Source organism: Anguilla rostrata, chromosome 2 (genome assembly GCF_018555375.3).
Source record: "Anguilla rostrata isolate EN2019 chromosome 2, ASM1855537v3, whole genome shotgun sequence".
NCBI classification, from domain to species: Eukaryota; Metazoa; Chordata; class Actinopteri; order Anguilliformes; family Anguillidae; genus Anguilla; species Anguilla rostrata.
The window spans coordinates 65,347,395-65,369,995 of record NC_057934.1 but is presented as its reverse complement, the minus strand read 5'-3'; the positions used below and the strand labels follow the sequence as shown (position 1 = coordinate 65,369,995).

Below are 22,601 nucleotides of genomic sequence, written 5' to 3'. Positions count from 1 at the left end.
TAATCCAGAGGGGATTAGACGGCGCTGGTGGATTCCTTACGTGCTCTAAGATGGAGATATCTGTTTCACATCTTTCCCCTAATAACGATCAGGCTGAGCTGTAGCTGTAGGAATGCGGACACCTCATGACAAGATAGAAACGGTCGAGAGGAAGTTTCATTTACCGCCTCCCCTCGTATCGCGTACCTCATTTTACATTTTAGGGAAATCACAGGTAGATTTACCTTTCTACACTTGGTCGCCATGACAACAAAGCAAATAATTGCTTTAATTTGAATTCCCATAAAATGTTTTTCCCCCCTGGTGACGCTAAAATGCGTATCACCTTTGCAGTAAATACAATGCGATGCAGCGTGTGTGTGCGTGTGTGTGTGTGTTAATACTGTTTTTTTCCCTGGTCCACGATGCTATCCCCACCCCACCCCCCCACCCCCCACCCAGCTAATCTGCGTTCTTGTCTCTGGAACAAGACACAGGGAAGGTGTGTCAGCAATGGAGTTCAGAGCTCCCCTTGTTCTGGACTCTTCTCTGCTGCCTTGTGGCCAGCGCAGTCCCATGCTGCGCGGTGCTGGGCGGCAGAGGGCCCGGTGACGGCGGCCCAGCCCTGCCTAGGCGTAGCTGTGCTACGGACGTCGCGCCGGCGCAGGTGGCAGGCAACAGGGTGAGGGAGGCGGGACGCCACAGAGGGGTCTCAGCTGTGTGTGTGTGTGTGTGTGTGTGTGTATGCGCATGCGTGTGTTCTTTGTGAGCTCCTTGTAGTCCCAGTGTTCCGAGTGTTCTGGAATCATCTGTGTCCAGCTCTCCATTTAGACATGCAGTTTTCAGTCTTCATGTTCTGAATGTTAAAGTTTTCCACGGAGAGAAGCTGATCTTTCTGATTATGCGTTCCTTTAAAGAGGTGATACACTGTTGTAACTCTTCTGCACAAACTCCTACAGAGTTACTGGAAAGTGATAGATATAACAGGGGCCAATGTGGACACATTTATGAGCAATTGTGTTTCAGTACTATAGTCAAGAATGGGGGGAGAGTGGGAGTGTGTTTCGGTCTGTCAGGTTTTTGTGTGTGTGGCACGAATAGATACAAGAACAGCAGAACAGGAAGGATGTGCTCTGAATTTGTCTGTGGCCCAGCGAAGTCTGGCTGAGAAGCTCTTTTAGTGTCTGGGTGAGCTGCCCTGTGTGTATGTGAGAAAGGGGGAGGGAGAGGCATGGAGAGAGAGAGGGAGAGAGAGAGAGAGAGTTAGATAGATAGATAGATAGATAGATAGATCGAGAGAAAGAAAGAGAGTAAGTGAGCGAGAGAAAAGGGAGGGGAGAGAGAGAGAGAGGCAAAAAAGAGAGAAAGAAAGAAAAGAGAAAGACCTGAAGGGGAAGAAGGAGGGGTATGTGAGTTGGGGCTGGTGGCAGGACATTTGCATAAAGGGCAGGGCTCTGTGCCCGGCTGTGGAAAGGGTTGGCACCTCGCCTTCCCGACTGGCAGAGGGAAGACTGGAGAAATAAAAGAAAGAGTGAGAAAGGGAGAGGGGGAAAATTCAGTCAATAGAGCATCCCTTGTTCTGAGCGAGCGGGTCCCTGGCTGTTGGCAGCGTAGCTGGAAGGATATCTGGATCGGTTATCTGCGAGATTTCCCCTCCATTTTGTGTCCCAAGTTTAAGATTAAGGGAGCGCAGCTGTAGTGCGTCTGCTTGTGTGCGTGTGTGCGTGTGTTTACGCGTGCAGCCCGCGTGTGCGTGCACGTCTGCGCATGCGTGTCTGTGGAGCGAATGCTGTGCGGAGGCAGCGGCGCCCCCCCCCCCCGTACGGCCATGCAGTAAAGCCCCGGGGCCTGAGGGCCCGCCCTGGCCCCCGCCTGACGGCCGCTGCCTACTTGACCTTTCAGGGAGCGCCCGCCCCGCTCAGCGGGGAATCCCGCGCGCTCGCCGAGCCGAGCAGGGGCGCAAATACCACGCCAACAACTGGGGCTCAGATGGACCTGGGCCTCTGTGACCTGCCCGCAGAATCTCTCAGCCCCAAATTGTTCCTCTTTTACCCCCCCCCCCCCCCCCCATGAAAGATCAGCCCAGTAAGACCAGCGCGGAGCCGGCAGGCCGCAGGCCTCTTCCTGCATGCTAACACCGCGGCCGGAGGGAGCTCGGCGCTCGCGGACCGAAAAGGATGTTTATTTTTGGTCGTGATATTTCAGGGCCGTAGTTATTCCGGTATTTCAGAATGGGGTGCCGGTTATGGGGACACGCGCGCGCGCGGGGGGCCCGTGTCCTCAGTTGCTCCGGGGGCCGGTAGGAGGGAGAGGGAGAGCCTGTGGGGCCGTGGCTTTGAACGAGGTCGCCGTGACACACGAAAAGCGCTTTCCAGTTTGCACCTCGTCAATCAAGCGCCGGTCGCTTCTAACGATGCAGTGTCGGGTGTGTGGAGGGGTGCGGGGGGTGGGGGGACGGGGGGTTATGTTGGGTGGGGGGTTGTGTTTTCGGAGAAGCACCATTTCTTCATTCTCAGTTCTCTTCGTTTCTGTCACTGGCTGTACTGTAACTGAAAGACTTTTCACTCTAACAAATTTTTTTTTTTGTATTACGTTACCCTTGAACAAAGAAAATATCAGAAAGTATCAGGCTGTTTAATGGATTTGCGTGTAAAAAAAAAAAAAAAAATCTGTGCGTGTTGGCCTGGATAAGGATGACTGCTAATCAAATAAATAGTAAAACTAAGACCATTTGCTGGTCTGTTATGTAGATTTATAATCCTTGAATTAATCCTCTCAACTTGATGGAGCGTGAGGATCACAATGTAACCTTTTGTTGTGCGAATACAATACAAAATGTAACAGTGCTAAACCACAGTGCTCGCGTAGCACTTAAATTTCACCTTCTTACGAAACGAGCCTCGTCCGTCCACACGTTCTGTAATGTCTTTCCTGATGTATTGGGTTACGAGGCTGTTGCTGTAGCCGGGGTTTGTCCTCTGCGCCTATACCATTCGGCTGGGATTTAAAGTTTTATGGGGTCACGCAGAGCGTGTGTTATCCGACAGGCCTCCAGATAGGACTAAAATAGTTATGCTGGCTTTCGGACGCAACTCGAATAAGCACGCAGAACTTCATACTGGAATGAACCGAGCGCGCAGGTTGTTCTGATGTAGGTGAATGGCTGCACCTTGACATAACTAATGTGTATTTCAGTGTAATGCCCTTAATTATAACTTCAAGATCAACACTGATACTGATTAAAAACTTCACAATGCATCGGATGATTATGCTCATTTTTGCTTCATTCGCACATCGCAATATATTTATAAAAGGTACTTTGCTGCGAAATATATTCAGTTTTCCAGACTGTCCATATATTTACGACACAGTATGTTGGGATTGTGTGAGGGCAAGGTACAATTAAAACACACACGGACACACGCACACACACACACACACACACACACGCACACACACACACTCACACACACACACACACTCAGATGGGGTAAAATAAACGGTTGTGTGTTGGGCTGTCATTCTGTAGGTGCGCAGGGCTGACAAGCCGCGGCGATGATCAGTGTGTTCGCGTGTGGCTGTCATTTGTAGGTGCTCAGGGCTGAAATGGCCGTGTGCGGTCGTGTGTTGGGCTGTCATTCTGTAGGTGCGCAGGGCTGAAATGGCCGTGTGCGGTCGTGTGTTGGGCTGTCATTCTGTAGGTGCTCAGGGCTGAAATGGCCGTGTGCATCGTGTGTGGGCTGTCATTCGTAGGTGTCGTTGTGAATGTGCCGTGTGCGGTCGTGTGTTGGGCTGTCATTCTGTAGGTGTGCAGGGCTGAAATGGCCGTGTGCTGTCCGGTCGGTGTGTGTTGGGCTGTCATTCTGTAGGTGCGCAGGGCTGAAATGGCCGTGTGCGGTCGTGTGTTGTGGGAGCTGCCTGTCCCGTGTGCGGTCGTGTGTTGGGCTGTCATTCTGTAGGTGCGCAGGGCTGAAATGGCCGTGTGCGGTCGTGTGTTGGGCTGTCATTCTGTAGGTGCGCAGGGCTGAAATGGCCGTGTGCGGTCGTGTGTTGGGCTGTCATTCTGTAGGTGTGCAGGGCTGAAATGGCCGTGTGTTGGGCTGTCATTCTGTAGGTGCGCAGGGCTGAAATGGCCGTGTGTTGGGCTGTCATTCTGTAGGTGCGCAGGGCTGAAATGGCCGTGTGCGGTCGTGTGTTGGGCTGTCATTCTGTAGTGCGCAGGGGCTGTATGGCGTGTGTTGGGCTGTCATTCTGTAGGTGGCAGGGCTGAAATGGCCGGTGTGTGTGTGGCTGTCATTCTGTAGGTGGCAGGGCTGAAATGGCCGTGTGTTGGGCTGTCATTCTGTAGGTGTGCAGGGCTGAAATGGCCGTGTGTTGGGCTGTCATTCTGTAGGTGTGCAGGGCTGAAATGGCCGTGTGTTGGGCTGTCATTCTGTAGGTGCGCAGGGCTGAAATGGCCGTGTGCGGTCGTGTGTTGTGGGAGCCGCCTGTCCCGCGCGCGGGCGGCAGAACTCGGGACGCGGGGAGCGGGGCGGCGTGTCAGCAGGTAGCGAAGAGTTATGTTTCCAAACAGCCCCTCCCGTGACCTCGCGAGGCCGGGTGTGGGGTGGGGTGTGGGGTGTGGGGGGTGGGGTGGGGTGGGGGGGTGGGGTACGGCCTCCGCAGTCTCCCGTCCTGAAATGAACCCTGGAGATGCCGCTCATCTTATTATACACCCCGTCATCTCAGCTTGCAGAACGAATAAACAGTCCGCAGTCAAAGCGGTGCAGCTGTCAGTCAGCCTCTCTCTGCCTTTTACGCTCGCTCAATATGCCCAGAAGCTTTTTTTTTTTTTCTTCGCTCTCTCCCGTTTCTTAACACTCTCAGGACGAATACAAAAATGAGAAAAAAAATATATGGATGCTATATTTTTGCGATACAGTGGTGGTAATGGCAGTAATAAATATAGCTGCGAAGCTTGGGCTAGCCCGAAGGGTCCAAGGCACAAAATGGACGCCGGCGGTTGCGGTTGCTTTAATGGTAGACACGAGTAAAAAAAAAATAGCCCACCAGCACTGTGATTTAAATGTGCATAGTTCATTATGACATTAAGACACTGCCAGTAAATAAAAGAAAAATGCATAATACCAGAATATTATTAAGCTGCTGGCTGCGTTTCTTTGGCCCACGGTAGATGATCTCTTTTTTTTATTTTTTTATTTATAAATTAACGATTCCTTCATAATTTTGATGGAGCTTGGTTCTGCCGTTTTGTTTACATTTCAACAGGCCAAATGTTTCATGATATTTAAATATTTTTCATGTTCAAAAATGGTGGAAAATACAATGTAGCGGAGCAAGAGACGGAATGATTCCTTATGAGAATAATATTTGAAATATGGTAAATATGACAACTGATTGGCTTGTGGCAGACATGATTGGCTTTGTGGCAAAAATATTATTTTCACAAATCTGATGTTGTTGAGTCCAGACATTATTTCGTAACATATTATTTCCTCAAATTGGGTGGCCAGATTAGACTGGAGTATCATGCTTTTGCTAATACGTGCCTTCTCAAAATGGTGGAAGATCCATAATGGTGGACCGAGCTATTGCAAGCTGCAGGTCATCTCAAGGGTCGTATGTGCGGTACAGGTACAGCTCTGTATATCATGGCGGATTGATTGTGAATATCTTTAGCGACCCGAACGCGAGCGCTGACGCCGAAACCTCGTCTTGAAACCCGACCGAGGGGTGCGTCTCAGATGTGGCCCGTCCCGCTCGGGCCTGCCAAATGTTTTCGCGAAACCGGCTGGATTTTTTTACCCCCCTTTTTTTTCCTTTTCCAAAGTGGAAAAGGGGAGAAGAAAAGGAGAAGAAAGCCCCGAACGGTATGAGCAGCGCGGCCGAACGCCGTCCGCACTCACGGGCAGCGGCGGTTATAAGGCATTATTAACACCGCTCGCTCCCGCTGCCGTTATCCTTTCTTATCTTTTGTTATTACTGTCATTATTACGGTGATAATGGCGTTCGGGTGCCCGGAATGTTGACTGGCGGTGCCGCCGTGGCGACGCTTCGCTGGCCCGCGAGGACAAGACTGCGCAGTGTGTGTGTGTGTGTGTGTGTGTGCGCGCAGTGTGTGTGTGTGTGTGTGTGTGTGTGTGTGGTGGTGGTGCGTTGCGTGGTGCAGTGGTGGTGGTTGCGTGGGTGCGTGCGTGCTGTGGTGGTGCGTGGTGTGTGTTGTGGTTGTGTGTGTTGTGTGTGTGTGTGCGCAGTGTGTGTGTGTGTGTGTGTGTGTGTGTGTGTGTGTGTGTGTGTGTGCGCGCTGGTCCTGAGACTTCTGCAGCCCTTAGCTCCGCTGCTTTTTTACACGGAGCGTGACGCTGCCACCGCAAACTGCTTCCAGACATTCGCACATAGTAACGCGTCGCTCTGTAAACTGAGATAATTGCAGACAATTCGGAATCACGCGTCAGAGATATTTCTGCCTCGGCTGCCCGCACGGAGAGATGAGTGTGTGCTGGCAAAATGGTTGCAGGGATAGAACTGGAACTGCAGCTGATTGTAATCTTAATATGAGAGACTCCAGGCTGATTTCCTTTCTTCCTAAAAGTGATAATAATAATAATAATAATAATAATAATAATAATAATAATAGTAGTAGTAGTAGTATAGTAATAATAATTATAATAATAATAATAATAATAATTTTCATACAGGTGTCCAAATCACCTTCCACAAAAGGTGCAATGAAATTAAAGAGTGATAAAACAAGCAGGCACGGCCTCGTCAGAAATTAAAACATGGGTATACAATAAAAGTAACGTGGATAAAAGAAAAAAAAAGGTAATTACAGAGACCAACAAGCGAGTTAAAAAAAATGGGCTTAAAAAAGGATGTAGAAATGAAGACTGACTGTGAGGCCCGGATACTATCCTGTAAAGAACTCCTCAGTCTGGAGTGATAATAGTCTGAGAAGGCTAGATCTCCCTTTGTTTTTAATCATGTAGTAGGGATACGAATGACACCCTTCTCTTTCCTAATTGCCTCAGTGTGACCGCAAAAGGTGCAGAGCGTGTGGAACTCTCAGGATTGAACTGAAACGATGGAGACGTTAGCGTTCTATGAAGGCAAGATTACGATGCATTCATTTAGGTGTGCCACACGAAAAAGACAAGTGCATGAGGAAAAAACTTCATAATGCAATTGTGTGTATTTAAAAAATGACATGCAAAACCACATATCCTCGGGCAGCTAACCGTAGGGCAAGGTGCATTCATGATGCTGCTTTCAACAAGCCTTTTGGCTGTGAGCTTGGGGGTCTACATTAGAACAAAGGTAGCGCGGCACTACCTCTCTGTAACATTTTTGCAAGTTCAGTGCTGTTCTCTGTATATGTCTTGGCTGTTCTTTTAACATTTCTGTGGGAAATTAGATTTTTTTTTTTTTAAATGCTCTCTTCCTCTGATGATTTAGTTTCTTTATAATATGGAGGGGAGAGCTCCGCTGTTCAGCCGCTGCTTACAAAAAAAAAAAATCAAACAACGAGTTGCGAGGCGGGAAGGCCCGTCAGTAGAAGCGTGTGTAACGGGGTCCGTACCGGTAGTGCGCTGCGTTCGAACGGCGGGGCGAAAATGTGGGTACAGTGGGTACGCGCCCCGTGACGCTAGCGCATCTGCGCGGTGTGTGTGAGCAGGCGGTGTGTGAGCAGGCAGCGGCCGGCGCCTCAGTGTGTCCCCCTGCCAGTGCGACCCGTGCGTGCCGGGCGCAGGTTAGCGTGTTTGTTTAGCTGCGCTTTCTGAACGAGGGGCGGCGTGCGCGGGAGCGTCGAGGCGGGCGGGGCGTCGTCTTGCGCCCGGGGGGCCCGACTCAGACAGCACACTGGACCCTCAGTCCTCGCGCCGTCCCCCCCTCTCCCTCCGTGCCACGCCACGCCGCCCGGGCCAGGCCAGGCCAGGCAGAGCGCGCTCCGCGGGCAGGCCAGGGCCTTGGCAGCGCCCGGTTTGTGTGGGCACGCGCTCAAGAAGACGCCAGCCTGGCTCTGCGGCGTCTCAGACCTATAGACATTCTAATAAGGGGGCCCAGAGTCAGTGCAGCCGCAGTCCACTTTGACTTTAATTAACCAATTTAAGCAAGTTTTTAAAAATTATTATTGCAGACTGGCCCTTCAGTCTCACCAGCCACCAAACTCGTAATATAATGTAGCTATTGAAATGAATTTCCATATAGGCGTTTCAGTCTCCCATGCCCTTTTTTGAGGAGGTTGGCTATTTCCAAAATTGGCACAGCACTGTGCCTCTGGTGTCACACAAGCACATTTTCCCAGAAGAAGAAGAAGGAGGAGAAGAAGAAGAAGAAGAAGCAGCAGATTCTGCAGTGTCCTGTCTCCTGGCCAATGAACCAGGAGCAGTTTTTGAAAATGTGTAAAAGCAGAAACAATGTTCTGTTTTGTACTGCTCATTATTGTGCTATTGCTATACCTACAACCAATGATGACTTTTATGTAGCAATAATATATTATAATTGTTGTTGTTGTTACATTACATACCGGAAATGAGACATTTCTAAAGGGAAGTCCATTTGAATGTGTGGACATCTCAGCCGTCTAATGAGCTGTCTGCCAATTCTGTCAGTTATTTGTGATGGCCGTGTGTGAGAGTTACGAACCTTAAAAGCTAAAATCCTTTTAGTCCGTTTTTTTTTTTTAAACCTATAAATGGTTTATGATTTCGATATAAAACGCTCACGCACATGTAACCTGTGCATGAACCGGGCCCCTGGAAAGGAGGCTGCACTGCAGAGAGCATTCAGAACGGGACCCGTGATGTCAGAGCGATCGCACATGCATGAGCAGAGTGTGTGTCAGAGGGGCCTGTGTGTGTGTGTGTGTGTGTGTGTTCACTGCCCCAATGCCGGCAGGTTATGATGAGCTCACACCCAGGGCTAACGCTGCTTTTTGGACTGGGGGGGGGGGGGGGGCAGAAGGGGGGTTGGAGGAGGGGTCTGTTATGCACACGGCACCTGGCAGGGGAGGAGTTAGTGCGGCCCATTAAAGCTCTGCTTTCGGTGACCACCCCCCCCCCCCCCACCCCCCGTAGTAAAACCCACATGTTGGCAGGTTTTTCACATTAATGTGTTCTGTATAAAATATTTTCAAGGACCAATGGGAGGGCACAGCTCACTTCTGCTGTCCAAATGTCCCGTCTGTGCGGAGTCCGCACGCACCTCTGCTCGGACGCGCCTCTCTTTCGGCCTCCCGAAAAAGAAGGGAGAGGGTTTATAGCGACCTGCCCGTCGCCCCTCCAGAGCCGCCGCTGCTCCACCGCACACAAAGAGGCAGTGCCTCTGTGCTCTTCCTCTGCTCTCCTACTGATAAACAGCACCTTAACATCACCCCTGAGCTCTGTAATTTCATTGGTTACTTGGCCTCACTTTATATAGACGCATTGAAACATCTAGGTTATTAAAAACATGAAAGATTTTCGGGAAATAAAGCATTGTACGTGATGTAAATACGCACATGACTTAATCAAAACAACACCCTAAAGCCCACATTTCCCACAAATCCCAGCTTCTTCCTGGCACTCCTTGCTACAGAAACCATATCTAAACACAGGGAAAAACTCTCTGGAAAGTTAGCGCTTTCCTCTGGGTTTAGTGGTTAAAAGATTATCGTCGTGGTCACAACCAGTTCTAATGATAATGACTTCACCATTTTTATTCCCAGGGTTAGCGGAGGCTTGTAACGTCCAATCCTCGTTTTCCGTCTTTGCGGAAGTATTTGTAAAATGCAACTGCTGTGAAAGTACTAGATCACTGGAATCACTGTGGCCAAAGCATCAGTCTTCAATAAGTCAATATCACTCTCAGAAATCTAATCCTCTACAGTTTTGTTTTTCTTAACGAGTGTCCTTGTGTCTGGTTTCCAGTGTATGTGGCACAGGTGACAGTGTTTTGAACATTAGTACAGTCCGCAAATAGAAGTGTTAAATTAGGTCAATATTGGTTTTTTTAAGCTTCCATTCAGTTCTTCTTTTCAGTCTCATTGCAGTGTCCTTGACTTTCAAGAAATAAATTAAGCACGTGCTTTAGTTTTTGTTTTCTTTTTTCTACTCAGTGACAGATTAGCTCATAATACTGTGTAAGACACATACAAAAAATGTGGTTATAATTTCTTAAATTTGTTGATCAAAGTAAAGGACAAAGCACACTGTGGTTGGATTGAATCGGGCCCAGATTCACAGACGCAGTTATCTCAAAACCTGCTGCACAGATGTAGAATTCCAGCTGACACCCCTGTTTAAACGCACACCAGTTTCACACATTTACAATTTTCCAATAGCGGTTATTTGTCTTTTTCCTCTTTTCACTGATCAGGCCTAAAGATAAGACATTCACTTATAAGATATTGGACTCGATTTATATATTTAAGTTAATATTCAGTACTGAATTGTCGCATTTTTAGAAAAATAAGACATTTTAGTATCTCGAGCTTTTTAGTTTGGGTAACGTATAGACGTGTAAGGCTCTTGCTAACAATACCTCCTGTTATCGTGCATTTTTTAAAAGAATGGTAATAGTTGTTGTTCAAAAAATACACTACATATATCAATTCTCATGTATCAATATATCATATCAATTCTATAAAAGTTTTTTTTTTCAATTATGAAACAGCAAGAAGTTCTCAAAGACACGTCGCGTACCATAAAAGAATCGTTTGGAACATGCAAACCTCAAAACAGGTTTAAACGTTGGAAGAAATATTTTGACTCAGCTCTCTTTGATTTAAATATAGAAAATAAACAAATTACTTTTATCTATCCGTTTAAGAATTCAAATGAATTGCTGAATAATACTTACCATGTCGGTAGCGCTTGCAAATATTTAACTTAAAAGGAATCTGGTCTGACCTTAATGATGCATTATTTTATGAAGAGATCGTGTTCTCTGTATTTGCATAAAAGGACACAATGGATTATGAATGTATAATTATACAGTCAACCTGCACAAGGAATGCTGCAAAATCTGGAAATCTACGTTGGACCTGTATATAGCCCTCTCTGACAACAGCGTGATGTTGAACTTAGAACATCCTGCATAAAAAGTTTGCTTCAACATTACCGTGCAACAGCCGCAGCCATAAAGTGCTATTAGGCATGCAGGATGTCCTTCATATTATTATTGCAAACGTGCAAACTATTGACAAATGTATTCTTTATTTTTTTTTTTTGAACAAGTAAGCGCACGCTTACAATTGTATTCACATCAAAAACTGGATGCGCCAGAGGACCTGAGCACCGCAAATAAAACATGAACAGGCCTAGCTCTTCATTCTTTTCTTCAGTTCATTTGTATTTCATGTCAGTTGATATTCAAAATGCTATATATACACACGTAAAATACAATAACAATAATGTACTGTATTATATATAGATTATTTTCCTTTTATTTGGTGGATTATTCCCCTAGCAGGACTAGCCGACTCATTTGAGTACTAATTCTTGATCATTTGTCTTTTCACTCTGTACATTTGTCATCCAAGAATGAAAATGTACATTTTCAAGCAATTCAGATTTTATGAATTTAAAAGTGAGTTGAGGCTTTTTTAATCTGAATTTTAAGTGTAATGCTTTTAAGAGTTTCTCCTGTAATACGGGCTTGAGCTTTGATGTATGGTTAATAAATTATAGGTATTTGTTACAGGTAATATTGTTTATTAAAATATATTTACAGAAATTAAAGCCAGTGGCTGGTTAAGAGTGAAACTCCATGTCAGAACTATTTTAAAACACATCCAACGTCTGACCCTTGCTTTTTAACGGTGTTTAGCATTTTAATAAGCACAAATTTACAATAACCTGTGTAATTATTTTCATGTGTAATTTATAATGTACTTGTAAATAAACAATGAATAAAAACTTTACTTGAACAGTCCTACAAGAAATAATTAGTATTACCTGATGCTGAAAAATATTTAAATATACAATTCTCGAAAATTTCAGATTAAAATCGGCAGACAATACGTTTACTGTATGGAGGCGTGCATGCCAGTGTTGATATAATCATTATACGTATAAATACTGTTGTAAATACTTATAATTTCGTTTCGTTCGTGCAAAATATAAAACAAATGTTTTAAAACATGACGTTTTCGAGCCTATTTGCAGTTTCTCCTGTGTATGCATCTCTCTCTCTCTCTCTCTCTCTCTCTCTCTCTCTCTCTCTCTACTCTTTCTTAAGGCCTTTCGTAACTACGTAACAAGTTGATTCTTTTGCTGATTTAGTTTTTAATTGTACCGTGAGGCCTACTGTATAGATCCATAGGGCGATGCAGTAAAATATGTACTTTGAGAGATTGGGACCATTGCAACGGAGCACACAATGTATACATATTGCCATCACCTTAAACTGGCTACATTTTAGAACGGTATACTAGGCCTACTTCTTGCGAAATGAATTGCTACTGACAAGTCTGACTTCGGCGAGCCATCTGAAGCATTTCTTTTAAGACAAATAGGCTTAGGCGATGGCCTCGCGGTACTTTGCCCTGCACCGTTTATAGACGAGTTGAGTTTGCGAAAGTTTCAGAAAGTTAAACCATGAGATTTTGCACGAATAAACTTTAGTCTGGAGCAACAAACTTTATTTCCTAATAGAAAACAAACATCATTGGTTTACTGAGTCAGGTACAGTTTATTTTGTGCGCGGCCAATGCTTTAGATAGAACAGAAGCATTCTTGTTTTACGTTTTTATTTAGTAATAATGTGAAATGCAAAAATTGTAATTGAATTCCACTTTCAATGAGGAAATACTACGTTAAGGTATACTGTTTCAACATTGCATTTAGCGAATATTTCATTTCATATTGTATGCTATTTACAGCGAGAAATTATTTCCCAATGTATTTTCACAAATCCAAGCTGAAACATTTATAGTTAAATATAGACATATCAGGCTACTCAATTACATGCATCCACGGTGAAATTGAAGTTTAACAAGGCTATGATCAATTTAATTCCAGAAGATTTCAGAATTTAATGATTCTGATCTTAATTTCTAAATAAATCATATAGCTATAGTGTAAGTAATTTTGGTGTGAAAACTGTAGGCTAATTACATGTATATACCAAGTTAACATACTAATATGTCATTATTTTAACATTGCTTAGTTTTGATAGTAAAAGTATGTGCATTATCCTTCTTTTATGTGATTACATTTCATGTTTTTCATGTAAACAATATAAAACAAAGTATATTTACAGTTTAATATTACAATAAAATACTTACATAAGGTAGTATAATTTACTGAATAAATTGCTTTTAACGAGACGGTTTTAGAATACAGTTTATCGGGGATGTACAGGTGAGGCTGTTGTCTGAAATACCTCGATCCAGGTGTGTGTTCAAGGCATTCAACCAAAGAGAGGTCAGGGTTGAACTTGCCTTAGATGTTGAGGAAGAGCTTATGGCAGATTACCTGTTATAGTATGAAATGCCGGTCTCGTGCTTTGAAACTTATACTGCTCCATTAATTTGCCACTGCAGTCAGGAGTCTTATAAATATAACAATAGGTATTCTAACTGTACTTGGGCTCAAATTAATTCTGGGCCCCTCACATGATCTGGCACCACATGGGTATTATTACAAAGAATTGCTTGTTAAAATAAAATATATATCTTGCAGATTAGCGTTTTAAAATAAAGTTTCTGTTTTGTGTAGCAGTTTTTCCCCCCACATTCAGTTAGATGTACTACTGCTGTTACTAATTTTGCCCTGACTTTGTCTATGATGGTGATGAAGTAGTACAAATGGGCCTCGTGCAGGACATGATTTCAAGGCAGTTCCAAACTTTTCTGCGGCTCTGTTCCGCCTAGAACTGTATGCTATGTTGGTCTCCTTTTCAGTATATGTCAGAATGTCTTTGTAGAATGTCCTGTGTCTTTGTATATAACTTTTAATTAAGGCCTAGTTCTTCACTTAAAGTGTCACCTTTACTATAATATTAATTTGATAGTGGAGTATGGAGTAAGTGAATAAAAACTATAATGCGTTTATTTTTCCTCCATGAGACAATAGAAATAATTGAAAGAAAATACGTTTAGGATAATGCCGCATAGTAATATTTGAAAAAGTAAAAGCAGGAGATCCATACAGATTACATTTTGGCCGAACATCATGTTTTGTGATATTTCAGATTGTTAAATGTTTTGCTGTTGTGGTGATATTTAATTTTTAATAATTCACTTTCGTTGAACACAGTGAACTGTGAAAGGCAAATTGTCTTTTGGGCCAATGCGTGCTGCGTTCACTTTGGACTTGAATCGTTAAAATCAGCTATGCACGGCGGGTGATATACGGGGGTAATACCTGCCGAGATTCGCGCCGTTTGTGCCTTCATTTCACTATGAGGTGAGGATTTTCCCCCGTTATTTTTCCAGACGATATGGGCTGTGGTTACTTGATGTTATAGTGTGAGAGAGGCTGGCAATTTCACTGCTCTTAAACTACTCTAGCAGAGCAGACGGTGAAAGGCTGTACATTGGGAGAACTAAATTTATCGGGCCTTGAAACGCCTTATTTTCCATCTGCACTGTTTTTTTTTATTGTTCTGTTTTTCTTTTTGTTGCCATTATAAATCTCAACCTTGCTCGGAGGTATTTTGCAGAGTTTTTATTTCCTCGTCGCATTTTTTCTACTAGTTTTTTTTTTGTACTATTCAGGCGAAGTTATCCAAACATTCATAAACAGATATCAATGTGCTCTCGTTTGAAATTAGATCATACCGATTGTGTGACCCTTTTTATTTGAGCAATTGTGTTTGTTTTGTGCAAAGTCCAAGGCTTTACTACCTGCACAAATCCGTTCTTACCCATTGAACAGCTTTTTAGCAGCTGAACCGATATGAAAATTTGTTCCATAGGCCTACTTGAATCCATTGAAGTCCTCGACTATAGCATTATATTCATAGGTCATGTAAAGAATGACATTATTATCACAGGGATCAGAGTGGGATTTTTCTATGTAGAAAATGGTGTACTCATTCTTAAAGCTGTCTGCACGAGACTGGGAACCAGTGGAAGATGCTTATTTACATTGGTTTCTGAAATAAAATGTGAAATTTAAGTCTTTGGTCCATTAGAACTGGCAATTAGAACTGATCTTAAGTCCAATATTTTTTTTCCCTTTCTCTCTCTCGTTGGCAGTTGTGCCATGAACAGTCGCGTAGCAGGCGGCAGGAAAAAGAGCTTTTTTTCGGCTAGTTTTCCCCCCCCTCTCTCATTCACCGACTCTCCTCTGATTGTAAAAACGAAAGCAAAGGAAAGAGGAGTTTCCTCTCGCCTGAACAAAGGTCACGATTAAGAGTCGTAGTGGCCTGTGAAGATAACGCGCGCTTTGGTATGAAACTATGAACGCCGCGAGACTCCTCCGCCGCAACACGGCGGCGCCCACTGGATCACAGTAGCCAAGAGAGCAGCGCAGCACCCGCAGCCTCGTGTCCCACTCATTGAAAAGGAAACTAAATCTCTACCGTCTCGAGAATTACAGAAGCATTTTAAACAAAGTAACGCAGAGGTTTTGTAATTTTTTAAAAATTTTTTACTGTATATGCTGCGTCTTGTAATTTATGCAATTATGTCTAAATGTGAGGGTGTCAAGGAGACCCAGAGCTGTGCCAAAATAATAAAAAAAGTGCTTTGTTGCAACAATTAAACGGAAACATCTGGAAAACTGCACTTTCTTCAGGACCATTTATTTATTTTTTATTTTATTTATTTTTGTTTAATCAGCATGCCGAATAGATCCAGCTGAAGGGATACATTTGCTACATTATCTGAGGAAGCTATTATGAATAATAAGAAATTATTGTCTGCGGTAACTCTCGCAGGCAGCTTTACTGGTGCGGTGCGCTGAATTGCTATCATTACATTCAAATGCTATTGGGTGGAGTGAGTGGGTACACTATTGCTATTTGATCTGAGCTTTGTGTCCCGCATTTGCATTCATTTCCACCGGCTGAGAGCCACGTGCAGACAGTATCTGCAGTTCCTAATATTTATGTTTACTGAAATTTAAAAAATCGTGTATGCTAGACACTCACACAGCCCCGGTCCATTTAGTACAGGTGTATTTGTTTTATTCCACGGTCGATTATTGGGACGTCTGACTTGGGGTTAGATGTGACTTTTGTGTGTGGTTTAGCAGCCATCAGGAAATGTCACCTAGCGGTGGCCATGCTGTCCCCACCAAGAAATTCTCATGGGGACATCCTCTGCTCCTTTAACCCAGGCCAGGAAGGCCCCCTATCCCCACTGCCTCCTCCACACACTCCACACCCCCCCTTCATCTACAGTCTCTCTCTTTCATTTCTTATTCTTTCTTTTCTCATTCTCTCCTCCACGACTTCTGCGTTGCTGTTGATTATGTCTGTGTGTGTGTGTGTGTGTTATGTCCAGACTGGCTTCCGTCTGTGGTGATGGAAAAAGCAGGAGTTCCGTGGTGGGGGTGGGGGTGGGGAAAACATTCAGTCTGTGTTCGGTTTGATGTCGTTTTTGGTGGAACGGTCGTCCTTTTCCTTTGTACAGTGTTCAGAGGGTAGCTGTCACACCGCAAGGAATAAACATGAGGATCAAATGGTCAATAATAAGCCAATGGTTATATGAAATTGCAGTCTTTTATTGCAACATTGTTACATTTATTGTCCTTTATTTGTTCGTTTTTATTTTTGAGAGGGTGGAGTCGTTACAGAAACAAACAAAAAAAAAAAATCTAGATAACAGAGTTTATTTTCAGGGAGTATGTGCTTGTGTTCAAAAATCTGAAACTGAAAAATATGATCCGAATGCGTTGCTTTCATATTCCTATTTTCGCCGTGGTGAACATTTTTGGCGCATTTTCACTCATTAATTTGCATGCATGTCTTTGCATGTCTTTTATTCTGTGTTTTAAATATTAACTTTAAATGTTCCGTAAAAGGGCTGTGCGTTGTGCATCTGGAGGTCAGAGGCGGCTCTGCGCCACTGCAGGACTTTATTCAGAAAAACCAAAAGCGAAAACTATCTTCTGTGCCACTGCACCAATAACCTGGGAAATGTCATCTGTGACACATGCCATAGCAAGCCATAATGTGGTGAAGGCAGTGAAACAAATGTGCAGCATTTATGGTGACAGCTAAGGAAAGGAATCATTATTCTGGTTGTGTTTTTGTGTAATGTTGGGATGGAGGGCCGGTTGGACGCATTTGCAGTTTGATCTGGTGATTGCAGTAGGATAGCATCCCCCCCCCCTCCTTGTAAGTGAATTTACAGAGACCCACTCCTCGTGTGTCTGGAGATCAGATTGGGCAATGGACAAAATTTCAGGTGTGAAAGAAGGGATTTCTGATGCTTTCAAAAGCACATATCAAAGCCAGAAGAGAACAGCTTTACTGTGAAAAATTAATGAAAAAATCTCGAAAACAAAGCAAAAGCATCTGAACAAGTAAAAAAAAGAAAAAAAGAAAAAAGCACACCATGTAAATAAACCATGAAAGAATTTGTGCAGATTGTAGAAGTCAATCAATGGAGTAAAATAAAACATCATTGTAGACTAATATTTTTTTAGCCTGGTTTTGAGAATGAAATGGAATTGCACCGGTGTCTGATGAAATATATTGCTTGTGCCGAAATTAAATTTGCGTTTGTACAGGCTCGTTGGGAATGGCAGATCTTTTACCTCCATGATTTTGGAATTTTCTCACCCCGCGATTCAGTTCTTTCTCTTCTTATGAACTTTAGTTTTTTTTATTTTTATTTCTGTTTCCCTCTAATGTATATAAATAAAATGACAGCATGTGTGTATGTGTGTGTGTGTGTGTGTGAGAATTTTGAAACAGGGCACTTTTTTTGGGTGTATTTGGGGGAGATATTTCTTTACCCCTCTTTGTTTGTGTGGTAAATCCGGGAGCAGCTGCTGGTTTGAGGGTCTAGTGGGATTTTGGGGCTGTGTTTTCTCATGCCATCCTGTGCCAAGGTGGTGTAATGCGAGGAGGGGGTGGGGGAGTGGGGTGAGGGGGGAGGGGTGGAGAGATGAGATGGTGGTGGCCCTGGTGGTGATGGGCGGGGGGGGAGCTGGGATTGGTGCATATAAAATTAATATCCTCTGGACTTTGCCTGTGCGTTAGATAGGAACTTGTCAATTTGGCAAATTCTGTGCCTTCTGTATGAACTGCACACTATCTCTCTCTCTCACTCTTTCTCTCTCTCTCGCTATTGCTCTGCCTATCTCTCTCTCTCTCTCTCTCTCTCTCTCCACCAACAGCCCCCCCCCCCTTTCTCCCTTTTCCCTCCCCCTCCGCTCTCGAAGCGAGCGCATTGGCTGAGTCGCTGGCGTCTCGTTGCCAAATAGGTGGGCCCTGCTCGCGCTGGCAAAGGCTCGGGCAATGGTTAGGGAAAGAACGTGGAGAGAGGAAGAGAGCGATAGAGTTGGAGAGAAAGGGGGGAAAAAGAAGCTGCGCTCGGCTCTGCCAGCGGTCGCACACGCTCGTCCAACACCGATTCGGTTCTCTCGTTTTTTGTTTTTTTTTTTCTGTTCCACTTTCGGTGCTCGGCACCCCCCCGTCCTCCGCTCCGCTCTCCCTGTGAGTCTCGCGCTGGGCCCACAGATCTGAGCAAATACCACGCACCGCTTTGCCAACCTTTTTGTGTCTCTATTAGCTATTTTTTTAAAAATATATACATATATATTTAAATATATATAAATGAAAGCGAAAAACTAGCGTTTCTATTTTAAGTGATTTCGTTCACATTTTTTTAAATTTTAATTTTAATTTTTTTGGTACGGACACAACACAACTTTTTTTCTTTTTTTCTTTCTCTCTCTTTTTTTAAAATTAGTCTTTTCCCGCTCGTGCTGTCAGCGGTGCTCTGGAGTTGTGCTGTGTCCCCTTTCGCCTGTCTCTTGTTTTTTTTTTCCCTCTTTTTTTCGGCATCTGCTGGACAGTTTCTACCATTTTGCCACTGTTACATCTCTTTTGTCCTCTCTTAGCTCTCTCTCTCTCTCTCTCTCGTTTTTTTATCCCTGTTGAACCTTCTGTAATAGTTGCAGCTTTTGGTCTTGAGTGGCTGAAACAAGCAAAGAACTGGTGCAGCAGACTTTTTTTTTTTTGTTTACGATCGACGTGCTGAATTTATGATGAGAGTGCAAAATGGTAACTACCGGGCTTGTCTGTATCTCCTCCATTTGCAATATTTTTGTGGTGTTTTTGTTGTTGTTGTTGTTGTTGTTGTTGTCTTTGTTAATATTGGAATATTGGGGGAGGGGGTGGGGGCGTGGGGGTTAAACACGAGGTACAAGTTGCGACGAGAGAAGAAGAAGGTGCAGATGGTTAAGATGGTGGAAGCAGGACTTTTGGCAGGGCACATTGACCTGGGTTTTGCAGCGGTAGGGCTGCTGAGGGTATGTGGCAGAATTGCAGTCTCGTAAGGTCTAGGCTCTGTGACACATTACTGAGTAGCCAGGTATTGTGGGATTGCAGAGGGAGTTTTTACTGTTATATGCATAGTCAAATACGGTGTTCTACTCTGTCTGGTTTTTTTTTTTTCTTGTTTAATTGTTTAAATTTCTTTTGTTTAATTACTATTTATTTTATTTTTCAATCCGACATGTTCGATAGGTGATATCTGAAATTTTAAATATCTTTGAATTTGAATTTTGTTGACCGAAAAGTGTTAATAATTTATACTGCATTTTTGTACGATAACAATTATTGCAGCGAAAGAAATGTAGTTTATTTACAGACCATAATTTTTGTTTAATTTCTGGGTTATTATCTACTTTCTATTTATAATGTAAAATGAATTTTTATTGTACTTTAGCTTCGGTGGTTGTAGTTCCGTGTGCATTTGTTTTTACAACTGCATCCCTTTCTTTAACATTTGTACTTGCATGTTTAATGAACAGCATATATCTACATGTAATATTTTAATACGTTTCTCGTGGTGCTCCGTTTTGGTCTTATTTATAATTTGACAACACGGCAGTATTCCTCCATGCACTGTCAAATGAACCGCGTTTCCTGTCCCTCGTTCCTCTTCCCTCCCTCCATCCCTCCATCCCTCCCTCCCTCCGCTGCAGGATGAATTTCACCCTTTCATCGAGGCCCTGCTGCCCCACGTGCGCGCCTTCTCCTACACCTGGTTCAACCTGCAGGCCCGCAAGCGCAAGTACTTCAAGAAGCACGAGAAGCGCATGTCCAAGGACGAGGAGCGCGCGGTGAAGGACGAGCTGCTGGGCGAGAAGCCCGAGATCAAGCAGAAGTGGGCGTCGCGGCTGCTGGCCAAACTGCGCAAGGACATCCGGCCCGAGTTCCGCGAGGACTTTGTGCTGACCATCACGGGCAAGAAGCCGCCCTGCTGCGTGCTCTCCAACCCCGACCAGAAGGGCAAGATCCGCCGCATCGACTGCCTGCGGCAGGCCGACAAGGTGTGGCGGCTGGACCTGGTGATGGTCATCCTGTTCAAGGGCAGCCCGCTGGAGAGCACCGACGGCGAGCGGCTGGTCAAGTCGCCGCAGTGCTCCAACCACGGCCTGTGCGTCCAGCCCCACCACATCGGCGTCTCCGTCAAGGAGCTGGACCTCTACCTGGCCTACTTCGTCCACACGCCAGGTCAGTGAACCCAGACGCGCGAACGTGCGAGCGCACGCGTACGCACGCACAGGCAAACACAAACGCAAACACAAATGTATTCATAAGTACTCAAAAGTATGTGTAAATGTGACACAAACACACACACACACACACACGCACACACACACACACACAAATACGCTCATTTGCGAACACTGTGTTCGTCGGCGCTTGTCTGACTGCTGAAATTTTTTTAAATGACGTGCAGGTTGTGCTGCTGAACTTTATTCCCTCCTCGCACAAGCACTTGTGTAAAAAAAAACAAAACAAAAACAAAAACGGACAAGGGCATGGTTTGCAGGCAGCAGGGAGTTCAAACTAATACAAAATATGTCTTAAAAAAGCACACACATCTGCAGAAAATATTTAGCTTTATGTTGCCACAATGTTTTCCATACTAGACTGAGTGTGCTGCAGTGTATGAATATTATTGTACAGGCTATTTGTATATTTGTATGTGTGTGTGTGTGTGTGTGAATGTGTGAGCGTGTGTTTGTGTGTGTGTGCATGTGTGTGTGTGTGTGTGTGCACGTTTGCATGTGAGTGAGTGTGCATATGTGTGTGTATGTGTGTGTGCATATGCGTGTGTGTGTGTGCGCGTATGCATGTGTGTATGTGTGCATGCGTGTGTACATGCGTGTGTGTTTGTGTGTGTATGTGTGTGTGCGCGTGTGTGTGTATGTATGTGTATGTGTGTGTGTGAGTGTGTGTACGTGTGTGTGTGTGTGTGTGTGCATGTGTGTGTACATGTGTGTGTGTGTGTGTGTGTGTGTGCATGTGTGTGTACATGTGTGTGTGTGTGTATGTGTGTGTGTATGTGTGTGTGTGTGTGTGTGTATGTATGTGTGTGTGTGTGTGTGTGTGTGTGTGTGTGTGTGTGTGTGTGTGTGTGTGTGTGCGTGTGTGTGTTTGTTGGGAGAGCTGCACAGTGCAGCGCTGGTAAGCTGGGTGGCAGCTGGCCTGGTAGCGCTGTTTGAAAGGGCGAGCGGCGAGTTTGGGCACCTCGGCCTGTAGCCTGGCTCCGCCGTCTGCCCGCGCGCCAGCCTCCGTACCCGCAGCTCGGGGTGAGAGCCGGCACAGCCACGCGCTTTCCCCGGCAACGGGGAGTAACTAGAGCCGTGTAGGAGAACGCGCAGCGCACGTGTGTGCGCACGTGTACGGGTGCAAGCGCACATGTTTAAAATGTTGCGCATACGCAAACTTTACTACAGATTAATTACAGCTGTCTTTTTGGGCTGAGCGCAGAGGTTGAGTAATAAAAATACCAGTTAGCAATGCGAGTGTAATTATGTGTGCTTGCTGTTATATCTTTTATTTCCTCTGACATTTCAGGTTAACCTTGAAAGGGAAAAAGAAACCCACATATTTTATTTATTGAACATATTTAACATTTTTTGTTGTAAATTCTAAGTACAGAATCAGCTATATCTATCTTGTGGAGATTTGTGTATATGGGAATATTTTACAGTATGTTTAGATTCAGTTTTATTTTCATATTTTGCTCTATAGTATAATAGAACTGTCATTGCTATCATTGAGAATTATTGTGAGATTTATTTATTTATTTAATTTATTGTTATAATGCGCATTTAAATTCAGTTCCTTTAATGTTAATATTTCTGCTATTATAAGTTACAAGGCAGTGTTTGCTTTGTTGCAATGCAACTTCATCTTATAACTTTTCAAATCACATAACAAGCCGGACTGAATTATTTTGAACGTGAAATAAAATCTCATAAGCAATTCAGGTAATGCCAGCTCAATCCCGATTGAGTATTTATTTATTTTATTTTATTTTTGTTAGCTGTAGCAGATGGCACTCTGAGTTATAATCACGGCGGTAATGAACAGTGTTACAGGGCCTGCGCTGGGTGAGGTCATCACTGATGGATCGGGCGCCGGTCCTGGCAGTCATGTGACACCGCAGTGTGACCGAGGACGCTGGCGGCGCCTGGTGATGATGTAGCGCTCCCCTG

General features: G+C 44.4%; 1 protein-coding gene across 15 annotated transcripts in view; it reads left to right on the top strand.

The window, feature by feature from the left end:
• The window catches only part of LOC135248930 (nuclear factor 1 X-type), a 151,910-nt gene that overhangs the window by 31,874 nt on the left and 97,435 nt on the right, over positions 1-22,601 (top strand). For 14 of the 15 annotated variants that reach the window (XM_064323998.1, XM_064324004.1, XM_064324005.1 and 11 more), the window contains one exon: positions 20,073-20,604. In XM_064323998.1, the coding sequence (XP_064180068.1) occupies positions 20,073-20,604 (532 nt within the window). Of the gene's footprint in view, positions 1-18,401; positions 19,147-20,072; positions 20,605-22,601 lie in introns of those variants that run through there. The other variant, XM_064324002.1, reaches the window with a different exon arrangement.